This window comes from Nomascus leucogenys, chromosome 7b (assembly GCF_006542625.1).
Source record: "Nomascus leucogenys isolate Asia chromosome 7b, Asia_NLE_v1, whole genome shotgun sequence".
Taxonomy (NCBI): domain Eukaryota; kingdom Metazoa; phylum Chordata; class Mammalia; order Primates; family Hylobatidae; genus Nomascus; species Nomascus leucogenys.
This window is the reverse complement of record NC_044387.1, coordinates 94,826,388-94,839,975: the sequence shown is the minus strand read 5'-3', so window position 1 is coordinate 94,839,975 and position 13,588 is coordinate 94,826,388. Positions and strand designations below refer to the sequence as shown.

At 34.9% G+C, this 13,588-nt stretch overlaps 1 protein-coding gene across 6 annotated transcripts in view; it reads left to right on the top strand.

The window, feature by feature from the left end:
* The window catches only part of HPGD (15-hydroxyprostaglandin dehydrogenase), a 36,513-nt gene extending 25,190 nt beyond the window's left edge, over positions 1-11,323 (top strand). For 3 of the 6 annotated variants that reach the window (XM_004088563.3, XM_004088564.3, XM_003257990.4), the window contains 3 exons: positions 5,884-5,960; positions 8,193-8,356; positions 9,416-11,323. In XM_004088563.3, coding sequence (XP_004088611.1) covers positions 5,884-5,960; positions 8,193-8,356; positions 9,416-9,554 — 380 coding nt within the window. In that variant the 3' untranslated portion in view covers positions 9,555-11,323. The remainder of the gene's footprint in view (positions 1-5,883; positions 5,961-8,192; positions 8,357-9,415) is intronic. The other 3 variants (XM_003257988.4, XM_003257989.4, XM_004088562.3) reach the window with 3 other exon arrangements.
* Positions 11,324-13,588: the final 2,265 nt, after the last annotated feature.

Sequence of the window (13,588 nt, the reverse complement as noted above, 5' to 3'; positions counted from 1 at the left end):
AGATACTGAAAAATACTATTCTTAACTATTTTAATATAAGGTATCCATTTTTAAGCACACGGACAGGATTTCTCACAATGGTAAAAAAAATGCCATTTCTTTAAAAGCAGAGACTGCTGTCACGTGGTCACAATCCTTCGTTTTATTGTTGTTGCTATTCTTAAACCCCTTAATGTCACAAAATATTTCCCTGTGCTCCCTAATTTTGAGAATTAATTTGCAATATTAAAAAAAAAAGCCCATATTCATTACAGTAACTGGTCCTATAGTCATTATACTGGTATCTGGCTATTCAACCGGTAAAATTCCACCTTCATCCTGCAACAGGGGTCCTCCCATTGGTTTTACACATTTCAATTGAGTATATTTAAAATATTACTTCATTATACTTTGCATTTAAAAGTAACTAAACACACAGTTCTTATGTGAATTTGCTTCTGTAGAGCCTGTTGATTTAGGATTAGAAACAGTCCAGTTTGCCAAGGTTCAGAAATCAAACCAAGTTAGGACGCTATACCAGATTTGTGGCATTTTAGTGCAAAAGATACACTTTCATTAAAAAGTACAATGTGGATGAACCGATAAGTCAATAAAATAATTATTTGAGGTGTTTCATCTGGTTTACTCTTGATGTTGTACAGTCTATAGGTTTGAACAGAGGTATAATAACATATATCTACCACTATAATATCAAACAGAATGGTTTACTGCCCTAAAAACCCTGTTCTCCACCTGTTCATCCCTTCCTCCCACCAGCTCCTGGTAACCACTGATCTTTCAACTGTCTCCATAGTTTTGCCTTTTCCAGATGTCATATGGTTAGAATCATACAGTATGTAGCCTTTTCAAGTTGGCTTCTTTCACTTAGTAATATGCATTTAGGTTTTCTCCATATCTTTTCATGGCTTGATAGCCCTTTGTTAGAGTTGAATGTTATTCCATTATCTGAATATACCACAGTTTATTTGTTCATCCAGCTACTAAAGGACACTAGGTTGCTTCCAAGTTTTGGCAATTAATAAAGCTGCTATAAGCATCCACACACAGATTTTTGTGTAAGCATGTTTTCAGTTCTTTGAATAAATGCCAAGGAACTAAATGTTGGATTGTATTGCATGTTTACTTTTGAAAGAAATTGCCAAATCGTCTTCCAAAGTGGCTGTGCCATTTTGCATTCACACCAGCAGTGAATTAGAGTTCTTGTTTCTTGACATATTCATCAGTATTTGGTGTCTTCAGCATTTAAATTTTAGCCATTCTAATGTGTGTAGTAGAATCTCATTGTTGTTTTAATTTGAAATTTCCTATAACATCTGATATTTATCATATTTTCTTTTTCATTTGTTGTTTGAGACAGAGTCTCACTGTGTTGCCCAGGCTGAGCACCCACTATAGTTTAAGGAGAGAAAACTGCTAGGAAATATTACAAGAAATAACCCAAAGCTCCCTCTCTAGAGTTCAAGGCAGAGTAAGAGGTCTTGGCTTGAGATAAGTATTTTAAATTTGAGTGTGTGTGTATGTGTATATGTGTGTATATATGTGTGTGTGTGTATGTGTGTATGTGTGTGTGTCATACAAAGATTGAGAGAGACAAATTGAGAGAATTAATTTTTATCCTCAGAAGTGAATAAAATCATGTAGGGAAAGAGCATTTATAGAAAAGCAAAGAGGACCAGGGATATCTCTGGAGTTTTCCAGCATGTTTATGGGTCTAGTCAAGGAAGAGGAGGCAGCCAAAGACATGAAGAAGCTGCCGGTGAATGTGAGATAGGAGACCAGCCTGGAGAAGGAAATGTTTCGAGGAAAGCATGGCTGTGCTGGTTGCTGCTGAGGAAGGGATCAAGCAAATCGAGACAGAGATTTAGCCTTAGCAAACCATTGCTCATTGGCAACCTCCATAAGTTCTGTTTGACTGGAGTGATCAGATGAAAGCCTGATTGGAATGAGTTGTAGAGCAAATAGAAGGTCAAGAAAGTGGAGACAATGCAAGGCATATAATAACTCTTCTGAGGACTTTGCATTGAAAGGAGAAATAAGGTGGTAGCTGGAGAAATGCCAAAAGACGTATTAGATGGATAATAACTGAGATGTGTTTATATCTCAGAGTGATTCTTTTTCTGCACTTGATATCAGTGACCATTTTAAGTCTCTTAAAATACTTTCATCCTTCATTTCTGTTACACAACACTTAATTGCTTCTCTTCCTACCTGTGCTGGTTTATTCTGTCCTTTTGCTCAGTCACCTCCCAGAGATGACTACCATGTATAGTTGTGCAGGTTGTAAATTGTAGGAACATAAGGGGCACAGTTTACACCAACTACCTTATAAATTGTGTCCCCAGAGTCATACCTTGCACACTTAGTCTAACTCTATGAGCTGACACTGATTACCAGCCCCAGAACACAATTTTTATTTGAAGCACATGGAAACAAATTCTATGTTGGTGTTGTGGGCCTACAGTAAGTAGTGGAAGCATGGTTAACCAATCCTGCAGCTACACCACGATAGCAATAATACTATACCTACAGAGGAAACATGAATCAGATGCATTAGAAAATGTTGGATTCCTAAAAAATGTCCATCCCCAACTAAAATCATTGTCAAAAATAATAAAACAACAAGAGCTTTTCTCCCTCCATTTAGGCTTCATTTTCAAAGCAACAAACTGAAGTATAGATAGTAAATTTCTACATTGAGAGTCAGTTTGCAAGTTGGAGAGAAAGCACTGCAAATCACTAATCCACCCTGCTTGTTCAAAACATAAGAAGCACCAGTTAAAATCTACCTGTATTAGGGGAAAAAAAGAAAAAAAAACTGTTTAATTAATTTAACAACTTGACTAAATGAAACAATTGAAAAAAATAGAATGTTCCTTACACATTACAACATGGATGCATCTCAAAACAGTTATCCTGAGTGAAAAGTCAGACAACAATGTAATTTATACTATATGATTACATTATATAAATTTTAGAAAATGCAAACTATAGTAACACAAAGCAGATCAGTGGTTGCCTGTGGGGAGGAGAGCGACAGCAGAAAGGGATTACCAAGGGGCACAAGGAAACTTTTAGGGTGATGGACATGTTCATTATCTTGACTGTGGTCATGGTTTCATTGGTATATACATATGTCAAAACTTATCAAACTGTATACTTTCAGTACATGTCGTTTTATTGTATGTCAATTATAGCTCCATGAAGCTGTAAAAAAAAATGAAAAAAGGAAACTTGGTTTCTGAATGTCTGAAATTGATTTGTGTAGGCTTTCATCTAATACTAGAAAGTGAGGGGCCAATGCTGTGGCTCAGGCCTGTAATCCCAGCACTTTGGGAGGCCAAGGCAGGTGGATTGCTTGAGCTCAGGATTTCAAGATCAGCCTAGGCAACATGGTGAAACCCCATCTCTACCAAACATACAAAAATTAGCTGGGTGTGGTGGTGAATGCCTGCAGTCCCGGCTACTCAGGAGGCTGTGATGGGAGGATTACTTGAGCCAAGTATGTCAAGGCTGCAGTAAGCCATGGTCCAGGCACTGCACTCCAGCCTGGGCAATAGAGCTAGACTCTGTCTCAAAAGAGAGATAAGGGGGTAGGAAAGAAGGGAGGGAAGGAGTTGGGGGGAGGAAAGAGAGAAAGCGAGAGAGAGAAAGTGAGGCGGCCAGGCATGGTGGCTCGTGCCTGTAATCCCAGCACTTTGGGAGGCCAAGGCAGGTGGATCATGAGGTCAGGAGATCGAGACCATCCTGGCCAACATGGTGAAACCCCGTCTCTACTAAAAATACAAAAATTAGCTGGGCATGGTGGTGTACACCTGTAGTTCCAGCTACTCAGGAGGCTAAGGCAGGAGAATCACTTGAACCCAGGAGGCAGAAGTTGCAGTGAATAGAGATCAGGCCACTGCACTCCAGCCTGTTGACAGTGAGACTCCATCTCAAAAAAAAAAAAAAGAAAAAAGAAAAAGAAAAAGACAAGACAGTGAAAGCAATGCAAGGGTAAACATTTTGCAGAATAGCAGTGCAAATGTGATTAGAATGTTACAAGATTCATAAAACCAACTGCCATTTATAAACTGCAAGCAATTTCTTTCACATTCCAGTTGCATTTACAAATCTACCTTTAAGGAAAGTATGTATGTTGTCTTTGCTTATTACCAGAACCCACAAAGCAGTATATTTCTTTTGCCTCTATGACACCTTGAACTAGCTGGAGTTCCAAAGTTCATCACCTCTGCATATGTAACAAAAATTCATTTCAAATTCATCTTTGACAACCCTTATGAACAATGTCTTTGTAGTTCTTGTGGCTATGTGAACAAGTTTATCTCTGATTAAGGTTCATGCTGCATTTCCTGCTATATATGAATATTGTCCTAAAACCACTGCCTTTGTCTCATAAACATTTAAGGAATGGGTAAAGCAGGGACTAACAAGAAGCAGAAGCAGCAACTCCTGGTTATACTTTTTTATTCCCTTTATCTCCCACTCCTAGTATACCTATGTAGCCTGTGGAAACATCATAAATACTTGTTGACTGACACTGACAAACTTAATTAACTTACACATTTTACTTAACAACAACAATGACAAGAGAAGCAACACATTAACAATACTTTGAAATCATTGAGTGGACACACTAGGTGTGATCTACCATCCTCAGGGATTTAAACTGCCCTTGTGCAAACATACTTTATAAATTGAGACCTGGCAGGCACCCAGGGAGTGGTTATGGTCTGCATTTATTGCTGAACTTTGGCCCAACACCCTCAGATGATTGGTGGCATTCTGGGAATAGTTAGCTGGGTGGAGATGAGCATGTCTCAGCAGAATAATTTGGTATTATTAGCAGGACATTTGATATTAAATATAGTATAATAATCAGGGATCATTGTTTCTTGACTCAGAGAAGTCACAAACTTAAAAAGCATTAAAACAAGTTAATCCAAATTAGTTAAAAACAAATACAAGAATGACTCTGGTTCAATTTGATTGCTGATTAGATAATTAACAATTATGAGAAATAAGCTTGATAATAATAGTTACTACAGTAAAATAGGTTTTTATTGTTGTTGTTTTGTGTCTTTTTGGAGAGCTGAGCTAGGCTCAGAGATGCTATAGGTATATGCTATAATACTGCTTTTTCTCTCCAGACCATGAATTTAATCAGTTACTATTGTGCATATGTGGAAAATTACAAAATAAAACATTCTGTAATTGATTGAATTTCATAGTTGACTACATAATTATGAAAGGAAATAAAATAGGACCACAAATGTTTATTTCTGTCTTCCTAAGTCATAGGACAAAAAGATCCAGGCATCTACAATAGATCAAATAAAAAGAAGTTAACTTTTAATTTTCTTAAACTTTTGGAGGTATTGTTCAAGACAGATTGGTGACAGGAAATTGCATACTAATTTATAGTGAAGACTAATAATCTCCAAGACTCTCTGAAGATTCAAATTCCTTCGGCCATTAGGAAGCTTTAAAAATGTAGAATATATACTTTTTAAAATACAGACTTAAAAATTGAAACTTAGATGGTAATTTACTGACTTTAAAGATGATTTTCTTTGTGTTTTAGATACCATTTGCTTTCCTTGACTTTCCAGAAGGCCTGGGGAGGCAGAAAAACACATATAACTCTTAGCTGTATCTCTCGGTGTCACTTAGCTACTATAAATTCTGGACAGCATGGGTCATGGAGCAAATAAACTACACTCAGGCTACTGAGTTTTACAGAGCTATCTGGTTTTATGTTACTGTGTTATTCAGATTCATCTTAAATTGAAATTATCACAAAATATTCATTTGCATTTTCATTATTGGGTATAGTCTGCTTATTTTTTAATGGAAGCATTTAAATGTTATATTTGTTTGTTTCAGGACTCATGCCCGTTGCACAGCAGCCGGTTTATTGTGCTTCAAAGCATGGCATAGTTGGATTCACACGCTCAGCAGCGGTGAGGCTACAACAACCATCATATCTCATTTTCTCTTTGTACACATTTATAAAACATGAATTCTGTAGAGAGGAATCACTTGAGAAATCAATTCATTTGGAAAAAAGATGGAAAAATAACATACCTCCATCTCAATTATAAAAATAGTTATCAGATCACATAACCAAATAAATAATAGATCATTTTTAAATGAAGTAGATTCTAAATACAGATGTGTTATTAAAAATTTATTAAGAGTAAGTAACAGGGAGATAGTACTTATTTCCAAAAATGACCCCAAATGTAAATATTATTAACTTCAGCTTTTCTGAAATGCAAGATGCAATAGGCCCCAGCCATTATTTGTCGCCAGAGATACGATGAAAATGAGTGAGAACATGGAGCTGGAAGGAGGGGTGGGGCCAGGCATTTACTTGATAGAGTGGTCAAGGATAATGTCTCCATGGAGGCCTAGGGTGAAAGGTGTACAGACCTTAGAAAAATACTTTAGACCTAATTGATCACATGCATTGATAGCATGAGGTGAGAATGCCTGCCTTTTTATAACTCACAAAAGAGCAGCTTGAAAAGGGCCTGGCAAGCAAGGGGAATGTAGTTTGAGGTATGACTCAAGACACCAGCACAGGAGCCAGACCAAAAGCAGCTATGGGCTACTGTTGTGAGCTTGGCTTTTATTTCAAGGGCAACCATCCATGGGGCTTTTACACACAGGAGTGATAAGATCAGATTTCCTTTTTAAGAAGACCATTCTGTCTGCTTTTGGAAACTGTGTTACAAAGGACAAGTGTAAAAGCAGGAAGAACAGTTGTAGGGGGTCTCTGGGTGATTCATCTAGGTGAGACAAAGAGAGCAGCTAGAGAGATGAAGAGAAAAATGTTAGTAATCAAAGAATTAGTAGGAGACAGAAAAAACAGATGCACAAATGTTAACTGTTCAGTCAAAGTGGAAGATAAGTAGTTCTCACACTCTTAAATTGACTGGAAATTATTGCTTAATTTGCAAAGACATAATCTTCAGACAGACTTCTTATAAACACATAAAGCTCTCTTACAAAGCAAAGTAAACCTTAAAGACCAGAAATTTTATATTTAAAATTACAAGACTGGAAACTTCTACAGTCAATTCTCAGTATTCATGGTAGTTATGTTCCATGAAGTCACTTGCAAACACTACGTTAGTGACTACTGAACCATTGCTTTTAGGGGAAATACAGGGTTAAGTTCCTGAAAGCCTCTGGTCACAAAATTCCAATCAACCAGTCAATACATAACCTTATTTTATGTGTATTCCTGTTTAAAGAAACCTTATTTATTATATGTTGTATGAACATTGAACTCATTACTAAAGCACTTATTACTCATGCCTGATCAAAGTTTATCTAACACAAATATTTTCTGTATGGGACATCAGTCTTCTTACACTAAAGAACACTACACAGCACTTCTGCAGTGGGTTTGGCAGCCATTTTAAACAGCAGAATCACCAATAAAAAAGCACAAAATTAGAAAAACATGGCACGGCAGAGTATAGTCTTACTTGACCTAAGCAGGAACATGCACATCAGTGACTCAGATTTCTCACTGCCCTGTGCATGTCCACAAATAACCACAAATGCTCCACAAGTATTGATTTCCAGGGTTACAAGTAAATTTTAGCAAGCAAATTTAACAAATTTGTTTATATGTAATCCATGAATAATGAGAATTGACTAATTTTTTAATAATTGCAAATAAAATCAATAGTTTGTAAATTAAGCCAAATAATGTTAGTCTGAAAATACTTAAATTGTCTTCCAGATAGGGCAGATTATTAAGAGTGTCTTTAGAATCAAAGTTCTAAACATTTTCACTAAAAGTATTTTTAATTAAGTATTATTTGTTATACAACTACCATATTTGAAAGAAAACTTGGGATATCAATTCTAAGTCTCAGCTGCTTAGCTTCGGGTTCCTGCAGAGTTAAGTAGATAAGAGAAGCTTACATAATTATTTCCAGAAGTTGTCCAGTAATACTGATTTTTAAAAAAATTAATTAGGTGAGACTTTCAGGAATTAATACAATACTTTAGGTATATGTTATTTTACTATCTATTTGCCGGTCATTGTTATATAGCTGGGAGGATATCTAATTAGTATTTTTTACATCAGAAAATTGTAAGACGCTTTAATGATCAGTTTGTCCTGTGCTATGTCTTTATGAAACTGCTGAAACCTACAACCTTCTAATTGGCAGTTGGCTGCTAATCTTATGAACAGTGGTGTGAGACTGAATGCCATTTGTCCAGGCTTTGTTAACACAGCCATCCTTGAATCGATTGAAAAAGAAGAAAACATGGGACAATATATAGAATATAAGGATCATATCAAGGATATGATTAAATACTATGGAATTTTGGAGTAAGTAAAACTATATCTATTTTCTTTTAAATGATGAAGCAAAGCATTATTTAGACAAGCTATAAAAAGGGAAGAAATAAGCTTATACAGTTGAGAAATGAACGTAAGCTTCAAACTTTTGGTTTGGCAAACACTCTGGGAGAAAATATATTTTTCTGGGTTTATAAATAGAATGTAAGTTTATACATTATGAATGTTACTTTGAAATATGTAAAATCCTTCATTACTACCTTCAGTCATAAAGTTGATATTTAGTCACCTTTGAAGGCAATGATACCTTCTCTGCCTAAATTCCAAGCAATATTCAAATATACTCTGTGAAATACTGCAAGTTTCCATGACTTCAACCACTTTTATAAGAAATAGTTGATACACACACATACATGGACACATACTTTCTCAGTGAATTATGTCTGAATTCGAGTAACTGAGGATTTCACAGCACAGAATTATAGTTATCATGTTGAAGAAATCAGACCTGAGATAAAATCTTGGCTCTACCACTAACGATGAACTTATCCATCATACCTCTAGATGCTTCAATTTTCTCACATATAAAATAGAGATAATACAACAGACTTAGGGACTTTGAAAAACTTAAATAAAATGATACATGTAAGGTACTTAAAACGCTAACTGGTAAAAAATAAAATTTTCAGGAAATGCTAGCTGTTACAAATCGTATTTCTACACTAATAATATCTATATCTGGTAAGTCTAAGATCTACTGATATGATAAAGATGAGAAAATGATCATTTGCTCAGTGAAAATAATGAGTATAAATTCCTCCTGCCAAAATGATAGAAGGTTACAGCTAAATTTATCAAATAATTTAGTTAATATCCAATTGAAAAAAATCTAATTGAATAAATTAGATAAATAAGAGATATAATCTAGATATCTAATATGGAATTAAATAAAAATTGGAAGTAGCAATAGTTTAATGACACACATTTCCCTATAACATGTTCAACTTAATAGATTCTTCAGAAAATAACTTAAAATGAAGTAATATGCCTCATTCTTTCGTTTCAAAATACTGTTTTCTTTATTTTTAGCCCACCATTGATTGCCAGTGGATTGATAACACTCATTGAAGATGATGCTTTAAATGGTGCTATTATGAAGATCACAACTTCTAAGGGAATTCATTTTCAAGACTATGATACAACTCCATTTCAAGCAAAAACCCAATGAACAGCTTATATGTTAGCCGTAGCTGAAAATAAGCACAAATAGCTTATATTCAGACCCTATCTTCATTTGAATATAGCTTTTAAATGAAATGTTAGTTTGAAGTTTTCCTTCATGCACTTGATGGTAAATGTTTTCTAAATTTTTAGTTAAGTATATGGATAAAAAGTTATGAACTATTAAAAATGTGATGTGGACCGAAGCTAGGTTGTAATCCTGATAGTCTAAAAAATGATCAAAACAAACGATTTTCAAGGAATATTCAATATTCTGCCTTTCAGAAAGTGTATTTATATCTGTGCTTCATAAATGTTAATGTTCTTCAGAACATCATTTTAAAGGAGATACTTGAATTGTTATTTAAGTCAAACCAGATGTAAAACACTCACATACAAGTTCATACTTTGAAAGAGGAAAGCTACTTAACAATGACAAATATTTCATAATAATAATTTCTCCTTATATACTATCTTTCAATGAACATTTCAGTTCTTCCAAGAGCTTCTTAAAGTAGTATATTTTGGGGGCAGTCATTAAGGAATAAACTACAGTGTAAACATATCCCAGATGAAAACTGATGTATGGAAAAATGACAGAAAGTAACTGATTGACACTGTTGATTCACAGTTCAGCCTCCCATCTGGGAAAGACATTTCTTTCCTCTGCTCACTTTAAGAACTTTAACCGACTCCAAAAATCTCAGGAATTGAACTTTTAACAGTTATAGCAATAAAGAATAGTTAGTACTCCAAAAATATATTTAAGATGCTCAACAAGAAGAAAATGCAAATGTAATATTTTTTCAAATTACTTCTTTGTTGACCTGTAAAAATTTCAAAAGTGCCTACCCTTCAATAAAACGTTTTTATTCTAATCTCCATAAATTACTTAGTCTTCTATGTATAGCTGTCAAGGAAACGAAACCAATTTTGCCACAGCCACAACTGTAAATGTTTTTGTACCTATGCTGAAACTCATAACAACACAGAGGTAAAAATAGCTGTGAGGTTTTGCTTTTTTTGTTGTCAGTTAGCTTAAGAATCATTAAATACACCTGCTTTGGGTAACACTCTTTGCAAGCAGTAATTAACGCTAGTAACAAGCACAGGATTTCCAAATCAGTCGTTTTCTCAAAAAAATATTGTGTAAGTGACTCATCCTGTCTGCTAACTCCAGACCTCCCAGCTTGAAGCAAAATCCTTCCATGTGAGATTGATATGGATTTCCTAGAAGTACTGGAATGTTATCATATCTTGCCCTATTTAATTCTGCTATAGAAAACGATTGCCTTCACTTTTAAGGAGTAATTTGAATATGAATAACTGTAGTCTAGATTTTCATATAATGTATTAAAGACAAAGTAGTGAACATCAATGAACACCTGATAGAGATAAATTGTAATCAGGCATAAGCTTGTTTGTATGTTCTGGCAGTGACCAATCAGTAAATGATGTCGGTTTGCCCAGTATCACTTATCTTCTGTATTTTTCCTCTGTCGTGTAAATAGTATAAACTTTTCATTTATGGACAATTTTTTGGACTAGTAGCCTTCAATATACATTCTGCTTTGAATTAATTTTTTCAAATCAATAAACTATGTAGACATTTAAAATCAAATATCAGGTAGAACTGAAAAATGTGAGTTACGTAAGTTAAAAACTTACTTTAAATCTTACCTTCTATAGGTAGCTCTAAATAAATTCATATGGTTATATGATATCTCTGGTGTATACCGGTTGAGAAAATAATTAAATTGAAGTGCAGGGGAGGGGGACCTTGGTTTCTTGTATTTTTCAGTGAATATCCTAATGTAAATGGTATATATATTTTTCCAATGTGTTTTTCTTAGTAAAATGAAGTAGTAATACACTGAGAAAAGTAGAATTGGATAGAACTCACCCTTGCAATTTGTGTCATAACTAAGGGTTAATGGATCATTCATGCGGAAAACATTTCTGAGTCTTATCTTTCTGTGCTTAGAGACTAGAAGCAGTTGACTTTTCCAACCCAAAAAGCTCCACATTTTTGGATTATCTCTTCTCTGAGTGTTAATTGCAAACAAGCCAGTTCCAGCCTGAGCTCACCTCTTGGTTCTATAATTTGCTAGATGTAATCAGAAAACACCAAAACATACCATCATCATTCTATCTTTGAACCCCTTCACAGAGGAATTGGTCTTGGTAGGCATGGGAGGGAACATATTCACCAAATGTTTTATCTTTGCTTAACAGGGTCCTCCACTTTTCTAGCCTCACTGCCCACAACTCACCTGGGAAGCCAATGCCGGATACGTTAGGTTTGTTGTTGCTTGGCAGCATTTCACTTCTGGAATCAGTCTGTATTAGCTAAGGTAATGCTCAGTATTGTAGGAGATAATTCCCCAAATCCCAGGGGCTTAACAAAATAAAAATTTATTACTCTCAGATGCAAGAATTCAATGCAGGTGTAGAGTGGGCAGCATTCCAAGGTGGGTGATTCAAAGATTCAGGTCCTTAAAAAAAAAAACAAAACAAAAAAACAAAGATTCAGGTCCTTTACATTTTATAGCTCCACTATCCTCAGAGCCTTGGGATCTACTCAGAGGGCGGACAAGGCACACCTGCTCCTTAATCACTTCAGCCTTTTCTGATACCCTTTGCAGAGCTACTTAAACGGCCCCACCTGGGTGCAAGGGTGGGCTCTAGTGCCGGGAAATGTAAACTGTGCCTGGAAACCCACTTTCCAGCAACAGCGCTACCCTTTGGAAAGGTAAGTATTTATCTTTGCTGGAGAGCTGGCTATTTCTGCCATACCCCTCTCATATTTTTAAGTTTAAATATAATATATATAAGTTTAAATTCATGACATGTAAATTTGAAATATAAAATTTCTGGTCTTTAAGGTTTACTTTGCTTTGTAAGAGAGCTTTATGTGTTTATAAGAAGTCTGTCTGAAGATTATGTCTTTGCAAATTAAGCAATAATTTCCAGTCAATTTAAGAGTGTGAGTAAAAGTAATTACTTCTGTGTATTTTCAATATTGGCTTTAAAAATGTCCAGTGCATGATAAATACTATAAACATTTTATGAACCACTTTAAAATTCAACAACATGGTCCTTCTCAAGAGTCAGAAATTTTGTATTGTTTTGTTTTATCATTTAACTCATAATTGCTTCCTCTACAGAATTTTATTCTAAATATTTTTCTGTGAATTTTAAGATTACAGCTCTTGGCAACAAGTATACACACTACACACACACACACACACACACATTGAATTTTGAATTTTGTTTTTCATAAGGTCTAAGTGGATCTGATATAGTTAAAATAATTAACATACAATTGATCAAAATAACAATGATATTAATGTTTTAAAAATTGTTTAAATTTTAATAGCTTTAGGGGTACAAGTGGGTTTTGGTTACGTGGATGAATTGTATAGTGGTGAAGTCTAAGATTTTAGTGAATCTGTCACCCAGGTAGTGCACATTGTACCCAATAGGTAGTTTTTCACATTAAACGCCCTTCCCATCCTGCCCTCCTTCTGAATCTCCAATGTCAATTATATCATTCTGTATGCCTTTGCATACCCACAGCTTAGCTCCCACTTATAAGTGAGAACATGCTGTATCTGGTTTTCAATTCTTGAGTTACTTGACTTAGAATAAGGCCTCTGATTCCATTCAAGTTGCTGCAAAAGACATTACTTCATTCTTTTTAATGACTGAGTAGTATTCTATTGGAGATATTATATATATAATATCTATGTGTATATATATATATATATATTTAGTGGATAATATATATTAGATTCCATATCTTCTCAATTGTGAATTGTGCTGTGATAAACATATGCATGCAGGTGTCTTCTTGATATAGTGACTTCTTTTCCTTTGGGTAAATACCCAAGTAGTAGGATTTCTGGATTGAATGGTAGTTTTATTTTTAGTTATTTAAGAAATCTCCACACTGTTTTCCGTAGAGGTTGTATTAATTTATATTCCCACCAGCAGTGTATAAGCATTCCATTTTCACCACATCCACACCAACATATATTG